The sequence below is a fragment of the Pseudorasbora parva genome, chromosome 3 (assembly GCF_024679245.1).
Source record: "Pseudorasbora parva isolate DD20220531a chromosome 3, ASM2467924v1, whole genome shotgun sequence".
In the NCBI taxonomy this organism is placed as follows: domain Eukaryota; kingdom Metazoa; phylum Chordata; class Actinopteri; order Cypriniformes; family Gobionidae; genus Pseudorasbora; species Pseudorasbora parva.
The window spans coordinates 15,941,896-15,959,825 of NC_090174.1; the positions used below are offsets into that span (position 1 = coordinate 15,941,896).

General features: G+C 37.3%; 1 protein-coding gene across 3 annotated transcripts in view; it reads right to left on the bottom strand.

Moving 5' to 3' along the window:
- Positions 1-17,930, bottom strand: part of traf2b (Tnf receptor-associated factor 2b) — a 36,108-nt gene that overhangs the window by 1,983 nt on the left and 16,195 nt on the right. For all 3 annotated transcript variants that reach the window (XM_067437925.1, XM_067437926.1, XM_067437927.1), the window contains 8 exons: positions 12,647-12,725; positions 12,430-12,528; positions 9,437-9,598; positions 9,054-9,128; positions 8,738-8,812; positions 4,402-4,755; positions 1,834-2,011; positions 29-177 (listed from right to left, as the gene is read on the bottom strand). In XM_067437925.1, the coding sequence (XP_067294026.1) occupies positions 29-177; positions 1,834-2,011; positions 4,402-4,755; positions 8,738-8,812; positions 9,054-9,128; positions 9,437-9,598; positions 12,430-12,528; positions 12,647-12,725 (1,171 nt within the window). The remainder of the gene's footprint in view (positions 1-28; positions 178-1,833; positions 2,012-4,401; positions 4,756-8,737; positions 8,813-9,053; positions 9,129-9,436; positions 9,599-12,429; positions 12,529-12,646; positions 12,726-17,930) is intronic.

Below are 17,930 nucleotides of genomic sequence, written 5' to 3' on the forward strand. Positions count from 1 at the left end.
AAGAGTGAAAGAGTATCAGATCATTTACCTTCTGGCTGAAGGGCCACTTCAGCAGTGCATCATATTTGCCCCTCATGACCACAAAGAACAGGGAGAGGTGAGTGTTGCGACCCGTGCCGTCACCGTTCAGGTAGAGTCTCAGACACATCTTATACCCATATTTACTGGAGTAGAATGCTGAAGAACAGAAGAAATGTGCTAAACAGCAGGGTCAGAAATTAATATCACCAAAGGTGACTAAAATAGTTCACAAAAAACAGCTCTGAAATTCTTGAACAGTCCCAAAAACAGCTACTCAGCTTGAGAATTTACTTTAATTAGTAGATTTAACTGAACTTTTTACAGACACAAGTTGTAAATTTAAATTGGTTGATGGCAAAGTATTTTATAAATGCATCCAGGCTCTCAAGTTTTCTACTAACAATTTACTATTTTTTTTTTTTTTTAATGCATTACCTTTTATTTAATCAAGAACATTCCAGGACACAGGTTCAATCAACAGCACTTGTGACAATTTTGAATACCACAGAAAATAATGTACAATTATATTATTATATAGATTTTACTCCTATAATCACCCCTTGGTATTAAATAAATGCTAACAATAATGCACTTAAAATGGAACTAAACAAAAATATTAAATCGGCGTGAAATATTAATGATATACTAACATTATATAATGAATTTGAAAACAATTTTGTTATGACAAATAACTGTAAAGTATTACACCTTTTAACTTTCATATGATGTCCCCACAAAGTCCAAAAAGGGAGGTGACGTAAATTACTTTCTTTTATGAAGCTGAGCAGAGCATTTCAAACATACACCATATTGGCAAAGGTTTAGGACGCTTGCCTTTACATGCTTTAGACACAGCTTTAGACACTGCTTTGGATGTGACTAGCTTAGTGCAGTGTTTCCCAACCTCTGTGCCATCTGATGAAAGCAGGGGTGCCGTGTAAAAGTCCTTCAAAATCAAGTTAATTTGAATATTAATTTTCACCTTCGAAATTTGTTTTTTTTAAATATATATTTAAATATATATATTCAAATTTAAAATATTTGTTGACAGCCCTACATAGTAGACTATCTGGGGAACTATCTGGAAAAGCTTCTGGGGCAGACCTGACCTATTAAATAAAGTAGTAATTTGCCACATAGCCAACCCCTGAAAAAAAAGCCCACACCATAATCCCCCTCCCTCAAACTTTACACATGGCCCAAAGCAGTAAGGTAATTACAAATTTGAAGTTCTGTAGCTATTGACTCTGCAAAAAGTTGGCAACTTCTGCGTACTGTGCGCCTCAGCACGCGCTGACGCCGCTCTGTGATTTTCCATGCCCTACAACTTTCTGGCTGAATTGCTGCTGTTCCCAGGTATTTTCACTTTGTTATAATACCACTACAAGTTGACAGTGGAATATTTAGTAGTGAGGAAATTTAACAAATGGACAGGTGGCAATCTATCATGGTACCATGCTTGAATTCAATGAGCTCCTTAGAGTAACCCATTCCTTCACAAATGTTTGCAGAAGCTGGTCTGCTGACCTAGATGCCCCATTTTTTTATACAGCTTTGGCCATGGAAGTGAATGAAACACCTGAATTCAATGATTTGGAGGAGTGTCCCAATACTTTTGGCAATATAGTGCATGTCCCTCTGGATGGATGCAGGAATACATGTCTTATGGTAACCCAGATTTTTGCTTTAAAAATGTAAAAACAAACCAAAGGGTGAGTGAAAATAATTTTCTGTTCTTAATCGACAACATGCAGCAAACACTGTTGACTGAGTTAAACCTGTAACAGTCCTTTAATCTGATCTTAATCTTACCAGGTGAGAACATGGCAGGTGCTCGGCCCCCAACTGCGTCTTGTCTGCGACGAGAGAAGTCTGCTATTTTCCAAATGAAGACTCCATCGTATGTGCAGAACTGCAGCTCCCGCAAAGACTGCTCAGATTCTGCTAACTGCAGATCTCGCATGGTTAATGTTCTTTCCAGCTGTCGCACCTTCAAGAGTCACAAAACACATGATTAGGGAACTGCCAAACAACAATGTAGTTGTCATAATGTAATAAAGTTATACTAATATTTGAATACATCTACACAATCCTCAATTGTGTCTGTCAGATGTAAAGGTGACACTGTTACATTGTCTTTGGTTCATTGAAGTCTACGGTTATTGTTAATGGAGTATTTCTGTCATTCAATTAAATTGAAAATGATTAGGCCTAACTCCTAAGCAGCAATGGAGCTGTAGTAATAATGATATACTGACATTTGATGGATAAGTAAACACTTGTGTCTTTATTAGATCTAATTTCATGAGTGTCTCATCCTCTTTACTCCCAGTTGACAACTTGGTACTTGGTACTAATTTTTGGGAGTTCTATGGTAACTTAAAATAATAGTTCTGTCATTAAAGAGGTCATGACATGAGAAATAATGTTTTCCTTCATTCATTCATCTTTGTAGCATTAATAGATCCTGAAAGTTCCGAAACTTAAAACGTCCTTGTCATCAAAAAAAAGCATTTATATAATCAAGCTATAAAAATACTTCATTAGAATCCGAGGTGGCATGTGAAGTCACAGGGGCACCATCATTCGTATACGCCTCAAACATGCAAGTAACAGTGTTCAATCTAATGCCTGATCTGTGATCAGTGATTTATAATGTGTAATTATTTAAGTTAAATTTTCTGTCTCAAAATCGTTAAATATTGTTTATGCATCAGTAAATCAAGCCAGTGACTTAACAATCAACTTTACATTGTTTCCCCTAGTTGCATGAAAATAATTTATTTAATTTGTGATTAAACTACAAAAAGCAATTAAAGAAAGCTGTCTTTATAATGGCTGAAGCAGTCAATAACTGGTTAGTTGTGGTGAAAGCATTAATCACTGTAACCTTTCATGTGATGAGAATAGATCTAAATATAATGCAATAATCAACACTTTTCACGTGTTAATCTCGACAGCTGTAATAGTAAAAAACGTAGTAAAAATTATTTGATGGGGTTCCGAATGCAAAGATCACAGCAGTGGGTGTTAAACTTAAGCCTCTCAGCAGACAAAACAACAGTTTAAGCCAAGTTGCAACCGCAAGTGTCTCGCTTGAAAACAACACGGAAATGACTTACACTGCAATTTATTGACTGTCCGCTAGAGACAGGCTCCAAAAGGGAGTCAAATCTATGAATGTATGTTAAAATGCCTAACTTAACAGCAGAAAATATGTTTACAGCCTGGTACAAAAAGTGGTTTTGGTCTATATAGCTAATTTAAGTGACATGCTTCCAAGATGGCACAGATGGTGACATAACATCCATAATTTTGACATTACAGCCATAATTTTTAACAGTCTATGGTTTAAGCCAAAATTCTAAAATCAGGATAGAAAATGGCCTTTTATTTCTAAATTATGACATTTTATGATGTAAAAATCATATGTTTACAAGTGCACCTCAGGAAACATAAAATAATAATAAAAATACAAACATCTACTTCATGACCTCTTTAAAGGAAAAATTCTGTCATCATTTGATTTAAACTTTTTTTAATACAGTGATCAACTGATCAATTAGTAGAAACTCCAGGATAGTTTCCACTTCATATCACATGTGTATTAAGGATCACGGCAGAGACAGCGGAGGCTCTTCTGCTGGGGGAGGAAAAATATGCATCCGTGTTTCACATGTAACAGTCGAACGGAATCTAACAACTGTTTCATAGTGAAGGCTTCCACTGGCAGATCAAACAGCTGAACGTTTTAAAATGATTATACAAACTAACTATTAAGCTAATAAATAAAAAGGATAGTTCACCCAAAAATAAAAACACTCCATGTTGTTCCAAACTTTCATTACTTTTTTTCTTCTATAGAACAATGCCAAACATTACGCACCAGCACAATCAGATCAGAAAAAAAAAGAAAAAGATTTGTACATTCAGTATTTGTATTGAATTGTAATCATACATTAACTTACCCAAACCTATCATGTTTTCAGAAGTTGTATGGACCACTTATTAATATATAGTTATTTTTGGAAATTGGTACAATTATGTGAAAAAATATTTATTTTTTGCATTCCATGGAAGGAAAAAAATAATCGTGCAGGTTTAAAAACAACGTGGGTGAGTAAAACGTGACAGGTCGTTTTTTTGTGAACTATCCTTTGAAGTAAAATGTTCCACCAGCCTATTATAAAACAAGATTGATCAATACGTCATTTTCGGTTACCTGCAAGGTGAGAGCCTCGCATCACCATCTGACACATAGCAGAGCATCAATCATCTCTGCTGTCCGAAAGAAAAAACAATCCTATAAATCCAACTTAGCGAGTTGTGTTTTTCCTGAACTTTTTAAGTGTATAATTTCCCATAAGGTGTGAGAAGTACCTTGTTTGACAAGTTTTCTATCTTTTCCTGGTCTAGCCGATGTTGGCGGGATAGCGCCTCCAGGGTGAGGGCTGAGCGCTCCACCTCTCTATTCAGCACACAAACTATGTTCTCCAAAGCTGTGACTTTGTGCTGCACACCAGGACTGCCTCCTCTTCCTACATTATGGGCAGCGGCATCAGCTCCCACCGGAGGTGCATCTTCAGGTCCGCGATACAATCCCAGCCCAGAATCTTCTTGCCACTCTCCAGCCCCCTCTGCTCTCAGGCGCACGGAGGACAGCACACCCAGCATGAGACGCAAATGCTCCATCACACTGGTCTGCTCATGCTCCTGCTGCTTACCATTGTCGACCTAAAAACATGAATACTCTTTTAAAAAGTGGTAATATCGAAGTGGTTTAATTTCATTAATTTAAATAATGTCATTTAAGCTGAAAAATGTAATTTGGTTATCAAAGAAAAATAAAGCATTACAAATATAATATCTTAAAGATCCTGTTCTTCGCAATTCCATCTTTCAAACTTTAGTTAGTGTGTAATGTTGCTGTTAGAGCATAAATAATACCTGTAAAATTATAAAGCTCAAAGTTAAATGCCAAGCAAGATATTTTATTTAACAGAAGTTCCCTTTCAAAGCCTACAGCGAACGGCCGGTTTGGACTACACCCCTGCACTTCCTGGCAGGAATGACGTCACTAGAACCGTTTGTTGACTAACCCTCCGCCCACAAGTACACGCAAAATAGGGGACATGGTCTCGTTGCTCTCTCACGTGGAGAAGAGCACGCATTCAGCGTTTGCCTCTCCCCGTTATGTTAAGAGGCGGGACCTTTCTGGGCAAAGTGCGCTAAGCTGCTGTCCAATCACAACACGTTACGTATTTCTGAAGGAGGGACTTCATAGAACAAGGAAATCATCAGGCCGTTTTTAGAACAGAGAAAACAGCGCTGTACAGGTAGGTCAATTGTGTGAAAAATACTGTGTTTTTTTTACACGCCATTATTTTGTATTGCTATTGTCAATATTTTGCGATTCCACTACCGTGCACTGGCCACCACCCCATGCTTGGGACAGCCATGGAGATGTCATTAGTCTATGTTATTCTTTACCCCCTTTTTTCCCCAACTTGTTGAGGCACCACTCATTAATGATGTTAATCCTGGCAATGCAACTGCAATAATTTAAATTTACTTGTGTACTTTATACTTTGTTTACTTTTATACACTACCATCCCCTATTCTGCTCTTTCCCCACCTTAGCCTCCCACTGGACACACCCTTACTCTATTCCTAGACCACAGTAGCTGTGATGAGCAGTCACTCGACTGCAGCTCTGACAGTGATTAAACTCAAGTTGTGAGTTTCATCTGAGATATGGTTCTACTGCAACTCTACATTTGTGTCAGTTTATTCTCTGACCAGCAGAGGGCACATCTAAAAAGAAGTACATTAGGGAAATCCTTTGACTTTCCTTAAAGACTGCAGGTAGGCAACACTTCTTTTTAACTTACTGTGATCTCAACGATAGAGAACAGAAGTGTGAATTTATATTACATTAGTTACCGTCTGAAAAGTATTTTCCTCAATGATTCACCAACTTTCCGTGTTCACAAATGACAGTACTGCTTACATTTAACGCACAAATATGTCTTAACCGAGAGTTTGGGACTTTTTTAACCCACACACTTCAAACTATTTACATACTTTTGTTTTATTTTAAAGTGCAAACTGAGAGACTCAAATAGATGACAATGGTCTGACTAAGTCAGACAAAATAATCTCAAGGCTTTTGAAAATTATGAATCATTTCAGAATGACTAAAGGTTCATACCAAAACAGTAGAAATAACAATAAAGAGGTCTCTAGTTTTAAAAATGTTTCTAAATATAAAAGAATAGCAGACTCCACACCACAACTCTAATGATAACAGCACAGCACAGACAAATAATATAATTAGATAATTATATTTTATAAGTCAAAATGTTTCTTATGTAGATAAAAGGTCTACAAAGGTTCCATATGTGGCAAGTTGCGATTGTTCTTATTTCCCCTGTTGTGACGCATATCCAAGTGAAACGGCTTTGTAAATGAGAAAATGTAGGAAAGGGCATTATTGATTTCATCCTGAGGGAATTGATTGGATCGCTGGAAGCTGGGTATTGCTAACAAAATGGAGACAGACTGCAATAGCCGCCGCCCGAGAGTGCATGACAGGAAGAGAAGTCATTTCGAGGGGGGAGGGAAGGTTAACATTTTTGATTTAAGATTATGAGGGCACATGAATTTAAAAAATATATAATTAAGTGCACAGCTAAATCATTTAGAATAAAAACTACATTACATAAAAAAATTATGCTTAGTACAGTTAATTTGCTTTTACAGTTAATTTTACAGTAAACAGTCTATCACTTTTTTACACTTTCCATTTTTTGAAGTGCTTTTATTTCTTAAAAATCTTTGGTCTGCATTCTAGCTAACGGGTTAAAGTGTAAGGGGTTAATGTAATGTTAGTATAATAAACAGAACAATATCATTTGTTGGTGTGGACGCTAATATAGTTATCTTTATAGTTATTCTAGAAGCGAACAGGCCTTAACCCTTGTGTGGTGTTCATATTTGTGTTACTCAGCCAGTGTTCGTGGGTCTGGTGGACCCGCTGTATATTTGGGTTTTTAATTCAACAAAATCAAAAATGTTACGTTAAAATCCTCAACAGATATTTACTTCATCCCAATTACAAGCAATATAAACAACATATATGGTTAATATTTTCTCTTTACCTTTGTTAGATCACATTTAAGAATTGCAACCTTGTGTGGGAACGGCAGGGGTAGAAACAAAACTCATTCTTGTAGCTACTCTCTCACACATACACACAATCTCTCTCACACACACACACGCACACACACACTCATGCGCACACATACAAACACACAACCATAACACACACATGCATGCACCCCCCCCACCCCACCCCACCTCACCCCACACACATTCACATAGGCACAGTGGATATGTGGTGTATGGTTCCTCTCCATAGGCATACTGGTTTTTCTAATGTACAGACTGTATAATCTATCCTCCTACTAACCCTACCCCTAAACCTACCCATCACAGAAAACTTTTGGCATTTTTTGAATTTCAAAAAACACCATTTAGTATGTTTTAGTATTAGGACACAGATATCGTATCAGATATCACATATAAAAATATGATTAAAGTTATTCAACTTATTATACAAATAAAATGTATGAATTAGGTCTTATTTAATTCTATAAACTATAATACTGATCTGCCAACATTGTCGCTATATGATAAATTAAAATAAGCTGATAACATCGTTGTTTTCTCCAGTACGACTGTACAGCCAAATCTAATTTTGTCGCAATATTATCCTGTTTGACACTGTGAAGCTGCTTTGACACAATCGTGATTGTAAAAGCGCTATATAAATAAAGTTGATTGATTGATTGATCGTCATAAACCTTGTTTACGTTGTAATACCCATGTCATTATACATATTTGTGTCCTCATAAACCATATACATGAACACACACACACTAACAGCAGGCCCTGACAGGAGGAGGACAGAGTAAAGGTAAACAGGACCTAAAATTCCCACACTTTTATTAGCCCCGGGTCTAGTGGACCCAAACATCCTGTGTGTAATATAAATGTGTAGGGGGGGTGTGGTCATTGAAAATGTGTTGTGATATATATTCCTCACAGAAAATGAGCCAAGGCCAATGAGTCTCAGTTTGAAAAAAATAATTAATCATATAATTTTTCTTTCGATAAAAAAGGAAAACGGGTCCAACAGACCCGAACACCATACAAGGGTTAAAGGGATAGTTCACCCAAAAATGAAAATTTGATGTTTATCTGCTTATCCCCAGGGCATCCAAGATGTAGGTGTGTTTGCTTCTTCCGTAGAACACAAATGAAGATTTATAACTCCAACTGTTGCCCGTACAATGCATGTCGAAGGGGTGTATTTCTATGAGTGTATATTAGGAAGTACTTTGTGTGCTAGCCACTCTGGAAACTGGAAATGTGTATGTCACTCTAGTAAAAAACCCTTAGAGAACCAATACATACAAACTTGTGTGCAACTATATGACTCAAAAAAAAAAACTTGACAGTTTTTTTTTGCAAGATAAAAAGCATTGTGGGTTTTAAGTAACATTCTGCTTTGCTGTTACTTAAGCATGTAATCATTTTTGAAATATGCCCTTTAGGGTTGTTTCGTCAGAAGCTCAAACCATATCCACCCTTCTATTCGAAATGTATCTACTCAGATCCAAAAATGCATTCATGAGAAAAAGAAAATACACACCACTGCCCTGCAGCCAATCTCACTGAACTGGCATGCCGACTTGGACTTTGCACATGATTTGGTATGCTCTTGAAACTGCAAAAAAAGGAAAATAAAAGTCAGAGGGGGAAAAAAAAAAATTACAAATGAAAATGAAAAGAGGTATGCATCTTCCTCTATTAAAACTGACATTCATAGCAGATGTACGTTATGACAACTTATGGCAGCAAATGACTAGCAGGTTTGTGTGAATGAAAAAAAAAAAGAGAGGCCATTTATACTGATAAAATACCACAAGTCAAATAGAAACAACAAATGACTGAGAACAGAGACCAACCTTCTCTCTGGGAATTTTCTTTTTACCACAGTCTTTGCATTGCATGGGGAATTTCAGACATATTTCATCATGGGCCTGAGACAGAAAAAGTGTAGGAGTGAGAATCAGTAAAGATGATATATAAACAACTATTAATTCTGCTATGTTGCTCAACCCTATGCATCACCTATGCATATCATTTTTAAGCTATGTTCATATATTAAAGTGATTAGCAGCTTTTAAGCTTTCCATTACTGTTTGCCCTAATAGCCCGGTAGTATAGCCAATTTAATATTGCATCAGATTGAGTCTATTGACACTGCAAATATTAAAAGTACAGAATGTCCACAAACCACAGACCAATTATAATTAAACTTGAGGACGGACCACTTTAGGGAGCTTACCTTAATGTCCTTAAAGTTGAATGCGACTTTGCAGTATTTGCAGTTCAGGGTTCTGGCCTCACATTCGCGCTCATTGTGGCGGTCTTTCTCACTAAGCAAGATGACTGCTTGGCATGCTTCACATTTTACATGTTCAAAGTCACAACGACCTTCGTGTTGACCCTAGTGAAGGAAATAATTATCTGTAATTGTCTAGCAGGAATGTTAAATGGAAAGATCTCATAGTTAGTTTACTGACTGTGACGTTTCAATTGTCTTCACAATGAGCTTTTTATAGCTGTTGAACATGCTATTCATTCCAATGTGATTTGTATGCATTTCCTGTTTTCAAGTTAGTAAATGATCATGATACATTAAAAAGTACATATTGACCTTGTGATTAGAACAAGACAAGAACAAGTGTGTCTGCATTACCCAAAAGAATGCCTGTTAATTTACAGTTTCAAAAATCCCTGAGATGTGCTTAAAGGGATTCATAAAAAATCTATATTTCTTGAAAAGTTAATGTATGGCTTCAGAAGGCTTTAAGGCATTCAAGTTGCATAAACTTTTTTCGGTCCCCAATCAAAATAACTGCTGCAATTTGTGTAATGTGCAATAAATGTGTAAAAAAAGAAGACATTTTTACACATTTCTTCTTTTGTGTTCCACAGGAGAAAGAAAGTGAAATGGTTTGGAACAACATGAGTGTGAGAAACAATTTTAAAAACATGATTTATTATATTGAGTGCTTTTCTATGTAAGATACATTACTGATTTGCTTTTTATTACTCTTACTTTTTATTAAATAATACATCTGATCTGTATAAGTATATATAATTTGCTATAAGTAAAAATATAATTATTATTTTGTTTTACTTAAGCATTTGTGTAAGCCATTACAACTATTACAGTAAACCAATGTAGAGTTCTATAGTTTGTGCCTCACTACCTCTTTATACTTCTAGTTTCCATTCTCAGTTGTCTAAATCAAAGGTCAAACAATTGTACTGCAGCAAACTGTCGGGCAAATGTCTTGCCTATTCATGCAACATATAAGATAATGCCAGAGAAGGGTGTGGGAGATCTAATAGCACGGTTACTTAGAAAAATCAAACAAGATAAACATCAAACTAGTTCAGTTAGTCACTCTACCACTTTATCAAATTGCATACCGAAAAAGGCTTTTTACTTCCATAATGTGCATTTCTAGATGAAACATCACAGATCAAAGATCACAGTATCAATAGGTCAAATAACCATAAGGTACAATGTATTCAAGGGGTGGTTGCATGCGATTTCACTTTTTTAACTTTAGTTAGTGTGTAATTTTGCTGCTTGAGCATAAACAGTATCTGCAAAGTTACAGCGCTGAAAGTTCAATGCAAACGGAGATATTGTCTTTTATAGTTATGGCAGTTTATTGCCTACAAAAACGGCCGCTTTGGACTACAACAAGCTTCTTCCCGGGTTGGTGACATCATAAACCCTTGTTATTAACATAAAGACTGCCCCAGATGTGACTTCTGCCCATAATGGTAAGGTGCTTGGCAGTTCCAGACAACCTGTGCTTGGCACTTCAGCCAATAAAAATACATGAAACTACATTTGGCCATGATAAGACGATTGAATTTTTTCGGCGGGATGGGCTTCATAGAAGCAGGAAGCAAACGAGCCGTTCAAAGGACAGTGGAGACAGTGGTGTGGAATAAAGGTAAAATATAAGAAAAATACAGCGTGAAAAAAAAGAAAAAAAAAAGTATTAAGACATGTTATACTGCACCCCATAAACACAACCAAGCCTAGAAAAAAAACATGTAACCACCCCTTTCAACATTTTTTGAGTTTTAAACATGATATTTAACCCAGTACAGCTACAGTATTTCCTGGTTTGAAGTGGCATATATCTAGCACTTGAAATCAACATGAATTTAGTACATTTTCACAAAGTAACATTGTATCCAATTTACTTTCTAAATGCATGTTCCTGATCTTATCGTGAACCATTTATCTGTGCAGAAAATTCCAACAAATATATATATATATATATATATATATATATATATATATATATATATATATATATATATATATATATATATATATATTCAATGGATAAAAACCAATGCGTTGTTAATGACAAATTCCTGTTTACTACTGTCCAAAACTATTCTCAAATTTATCCTGGAATAAAGGACCTGAACTGTTGCAAAAACATTTAGGGGAATTTCTTTCTGTATCTCTTTAGCCACCATGTCTCCACACAGATGAATAAACACTGACTCAAGAGAGCGGGTTAGAGCTGTTGCTTCAGAACAGCTTTAGTCAGGGTTAAGGTTACTTAGTCACTTAATAAGTCCAAACAGAAAAATGCTGTCATACTGATACTTTTACAAGCTAAATAAAGGTAAACAAAACAGGACAAAGTTAAACTGGATTCAGGTTTTAAAAAAATAAGAAAGTCAGAATGGAAACTCTGCACACGTTTTTGTTAGCAATCAAAATCTATTATGTTCACAGACTAATTATTTCTCTCATTTTATGCAATCAAATACAATTATAACACTAGCATATCCACCAGCTTTCTAAATGCCTTAAACTATTCAGTAAAATAAAGCCTCCTAGACTAAAACACACATCATCTAAATAATTGTATTATAATTACACAAAATGCCAGTGACGGTTATAAAAAGACAAAAACTTCTCTTTACAAGATAATGAGCTTTCAAAAAGAACTAGGTTTTCATTCGGTAATGCTGGTACTTTCCAGCAAGCTCAGGGACTTTCCACCCAACCCCCGCCTTTCCTGATGACTTTTAACTTAGTGAGCAGTCATTCTTTTAAACAGACAGTAACAGTATATTTATTATTAGGTTAATTTCCTAGTTATTGTGTGGTTATTTGCTTAACTGCTGGGTTTGGCTTGACATATGCTAAAAGTCACTGTGACTAAGCCTATCATAATAGTTGATTATGAACATTCTATGACAAGCTAAGGTGAATCATGTTCTTACCTCATATTCTTTCAGTGTACCAGACCAACTACAACCATCATTTGGGCATTTTGCAGGCAAACTATCAATTTCTCTTCGTGCTGCATTATCAGGAAATGCCTAGGGAGGAGTTTTTCATTAATGAATATAAAATAAAATTTTATACACATAATAGGAGTTACCAGGAAGTAAAAAAATTATAGATTTCCAAGAGAAACAATTAAGAAACATAGCTTACCACTGTAATATTGAGCATAGACATCGCCTCTTCAAATATACCCTCAGTACGACAGGCTTCACAGGGTATGGGCCCTGAGCTAATGAAGAGGAAAGATTTTACTTTTTTTGTTTTACAGTGAAGCCTTAAAAAGGACAGCATGGGGAAAAGGCAATCAAACAATAAGCAGACTTTAAACACCACAATTTTGGGGAAAATTAATACAGGCTTTTCTTTCCTCTGTCTTTTTATTAAACAAGAAGAAAGAAGTGTTTTGACAATGGTAAAATTGAAGTGAAAGCAGCATGTGTGCAGTAATACACAGAAGTAAAGTATTTGTGAAGAAGGGGCAGGTGTGTTGCAAGAGATGTTGGGAAGCATTCAGGAATGTTTACCCATATCTTCTCTTTTTAGAAGTGTTGCATGATATACTGGTACTAGAAAGGTATCGCAATACCCTACTTTTAAAAATATTTCCTGAGTTGCGTAAATGTGCGCCAGCAGGGTAGTGTGTTTGCAGCCCTCCGCTACTACTCTGTGCATGCACAATGGCCAAACTTTATATATCTGCAGTGCAAAAATGCTTAAAGTTATTGACATGTTAGAGCGTGGTATGTTTTTGATGTTAAGTTAAGTGCAACAATAAGCCTTAAAAAATAACTAAGTATTCTCACTACAACCAAAGTGCATCCACAGAAAGCCACCTCTCAGACAGCATGCAATTTCAAATGTAGATCTCTTTTAGGAAGTGTGCTTGAACGGTCAAATAAACACTCAATTGTGTCAAAAAGCCTGTTTTGGTGAGTATTCATGTAAACACAATTGGTTAAGTGAGTGTAAACAGTTGGGAGAAAATCGGAATGCATGTCAACAGAATCCAGGCATTAGATCTAGCTTCTAAAGGGATGAAATGCTCTAAAGCAGGGTAGGCACACACTGGTCAAGTGATAGATTTCAGCTTTTTTATGAATAAATAAATAAAATTATGAATTATACGTTTAATGTTGGTCATTTATAATTCAATTACTTAGTTGTTTTAGGTTGCGGTACTGGTTCAGTAGTATTAGAGGTATTTTATCAAAGTCATAATTTTGGTATCTTGACAACACTACTTTTTTTAGCCACATCCTATACTGGGGTGCATTTTCCATACAAAGATATAACAGACTGCTTAACTACCAAAGTACAATGCATTGTTGAAGAAATCAACTAGCTAGTCACAAGTGTTTCTCAAAACCCTATTGTGACAAATTTGTAATAACTTTGTTGCCTACGAAGGGGGAGAGGATGATGGCATTGTCTGTTCACCGCATTCCCACCTGATTTTTATTGTTTTAATTTTTAATGTTGTAATGTTTTTATTTTTAATAATATATTTTTTTAATGTCCGTAACCAAAAAATCAGTCAGAGCTATAATTGGGACTATTGCACGGATTTTACCATCTTAGAGGACTCCACTAGGCTGTTAATGGCTGGTAATGGCAAGTCTGTGTAGGTAGCCGGTCAACGGTTTTTCTAGCAGTCTACATCACCAGCGCTCATAGCTCCTTCTGGCATTTACCATTATCCATCTCTCCTGGTCTCGATATCCCTACTCTCGATCTCCCTACTCATGTCACGGATGATTGTTTAATGCCGAGTTCTTCTCTTACTCTGCATATTGCCTCTGTGGCTCGTGTGGCTGGTATAATGAACTCCTCGGGCCACTCAACTGAAGGAATATAACAACTACAATGCTCCATCATGTTTGTCACCCAAGAACTTGGACTCCTACGACGGCCTAGTTACATCCACAGAAGTGCTTGGTGAAAGTTTGTTTACTCCCGGTCTGGTGAAACCGTCCCTTCTACTTCTCAACTGCATAACTGCTCTACCTTGCATTACATTGAAGCTACATGGAAAAAAGCTCCGGACGTTTGGACGTCATTCATTGGGATGAACTGAAACTTTCTCCCCTGCCACTGCCTGATCTTACCTCAATGGAATCATTTAGCCTTCAAATGTAAACCCCCATACTCCATGTTTCTCATATACCATCTCCCCTAATCACACTCCTCATTTCTCCCTGGAATACATGATCTACTCACATCACTCTGTTCCATGTCAACCAGAATGGTTATTCTTGGTAATTTTAATATCCATATTGACACACCCTCCTGTCATCTTTCAAAAGATTTTCTGAGTTTGATTGATTGTCTTGGTCTCCAGCAACATGTGAAGGCTCCCACGCAAACCAAGAGCCACATTCTAGATCTGATCACTGACGCTACCCCATAAGGAGCCTAAAGGTATTAGATCTGGGTGTGTCTGACCACAAGTTGGTCTCTATGGCCTTCACATTTCCGCTGCCTATCAACCAGATCCAAGCATCAAATATCTTTTCGGAACTTGAAACAACTTGACCCAACCTTAATCCTGTAGACCTTCAACACAATATCAACTGCCCAGCCTCTGCAACAGGGGATGGACTGGTGGATTACTATAATACATCTCTGAGCAGCGTTTTTGAGCTCCATGCCCCTATCAGAACACGGGATGTCAACTTTGAACACTCTGCCCCCTGGTTCCCACAGGAACTGCAGCAAATGGTTCTTGAGAAGGAAGCCGTCTGTCAGCTTAACAACCATCTAAAACAAAAAAACCTATTTGAGATTTTTCAATCAAGCTTTTGCTCTGCCCACAGCACTGAAACAGCTCTGCTCAGGATGACAAATGACCTTCTTATGACAGCTGATTCAGGATCACCATCGCTGCTCATTCTCTTCGACCTAACAGCAGCATTTGTCAGCGTGGACCATACCCTCCTCCTGGACCGCCTCCACAACACAGTTGGACTATCGGGAGCAGCACTGCAGTGGTTTCATTCCTACCTTTCTGACAGGACTGAGCGTGTTATATTGGGAGAATGCGAGTCCAGGCAGCTCCCTCTTACATGTGGCCTTCCGCAGGGGTAGGTTCTCAGCCCAATCTTATTCATTCTTTTCATGCTTCCCCTCTGTCCTGTCATCAGCAGACATGGACTATCCTTTCATTGTTATGCTGATGACATGTAACTTTATATCGAAACCGCCACAGGCCCCTTCACAGCTCTGTTACGACTCACCGCATGTCTTTAGGAGATAAATGCATGGATAAAAAAGCAAATTCCTCCAGCTGAACTCTAGTAAAACTGAGGCACTACTGGTTGGCACCCCTCATCAGATCCACTCCTCTCCCTCTCCCAGCTCATTTTTGATGGCCCGGTCATCACTTTCTTCTCCTCAGTCACAAACCTAGGGGTTCGTTTTGACCCACAGCTGACCTTCAATGACCATATTTAACACATCTTTAAAATCTATTTCCACCACCTTCGGAACATCTCCAAACTTTGTCCCCTTCGAACCCTTCCAGATGCAGAGAAACTTGTTCATGCCTTTATCTCCACCAGGCTGGACTACTGCAACAGACTCTTCAGTGTGATTTCTCGCACAAAAATATCCAACAGCTACAATGCACCCAGAGTCCTTATGAGAGTCCGTATACATGATCACATAACTCCCATTCTACACTGCACTGGCTCCCCGTTTCATCCCGGATCGACTGCAAAATCCTCCTGTTCACACATAAATGCATCACCGGACATGCACCACCATACCTACAAGAACTCATCACTTTGAAATCCTCCACCTGCACCCTCAGATCATCAGGCCACCTGCTTCCCCCATCACCAGGCTTTGTACTATGGGAGACCAAGCTTTCTGCTCGGCTGTACCGCGGCTTTGGAACCACCTTCCCCAGTGAGCTGAGAGCAGTACAGAGCCTAGACACTTTTAAACCAGAACTGAAGACTTTTCAGAAATGCTTTTTATTTGTGTTGATTGTTTTTATTATTTTCGGTAGTTTACTTGTTTTTAGTAATTTTCCCAAGTAGCACTTTGAGATTCTTCAGAATAAAAAGTGTTATAAATAAAATCTATTATTATTATTACCTAATATTAATTAATTAGTTTGAGATCTAATTAATGCCCACATTTGTGCTAGAAATTACGGACAAGGCACCTAAATAATATACATATTTTTTTCGCTATTATTTTGTTGAATTTCTTGTTGCTATGTCGACATTTTAAATAACAGTTGTCTTGATTCAGTTGAACGACTCTTTGGAATGACAATTGTTCACCACAAACTGGTTTAATTATGTAACTTGCAGAAAGTCACAGAATAATTATGCCAGACCGCCTTCCGTATTTAACTTAAGAAGAAAGTGTAACGCCCCTCGCAGTTCAAAACACTTACGCTACATCTAAAGTCATTATGCTTTTATCGTAAGTTGAATATGGCCTGGCAGAAGCTAGATATTTTATTTTATAAAATTTTAAACATGGATATTTTTCTTACACAAACCCATCAATTCGCTTCAAAAGGCCTTTATTAACCACCCAGATCTGTGTGGATACCCTGTGCCAGGGTATTTTTTATATTTATATATAACTTTTACATTGTATTTGTCTGAAAGAATAATATCATAGGATGACTTAAAGGGTGAGTAAATCATGGGGTAATGTTCAACTATCAACTATCCCTCTAACTGCATATTTGTTGATAAAGTGCCCCTCTGGGGTTATTTAAAAGCATCTCATTGTCTGCGTAGCTGACATACTGGATATATTTTGTAAATTTGCTGACATCCCTTTCTACTTGAAGAAATTGACCAAGCAAGTTGTTACCAGACACATGACTGAGAGCATGCGTTATGGGTGGAAACCATGGTGTGCACATCAGAGCCTATGTCAGCAGCAGCACGTCTGGTCTTTAGTTAACCAAAGAGGATCCACGTCAATCACTCCTGACCCGCCCTCCTGTGGCCAAAATTAAATTTAAGGCTTTGGGTTTTTGGCTTTAAGGACTTCCCTACCTCAATTCACATACCGCCACGATGTAGAATCCAGGAACTCTGTGCAAGCTTTGCCACAATTGTTTTATTCTAATTTGTTTCAACAGATTATATGACCAGGAGTTCCTTTAGAACAGTGGGGGTTGGTTTAGGTGGTCGAGGGAGTTACCAAAGGGATTTCATCCTTCCCCCACTTCTGCTTGTAATTGCTATACAGTATGAAAATAAAACTGCTGGGAGTTCCTCAACTGAAAAGACTATGATACTGACATACCACCTCTTATCTGGACAACTTGTACTTAAAACACATTCCAATTCATTGAATTCTGGCCACAGGAAGGCGGCTCAGGAGTGGTTTATTTGGGTGTTCTTTGGATGAATGAAGACCAGACGTGCTGTTGCCGATTGGCACTGATGTATTCAACTAAATA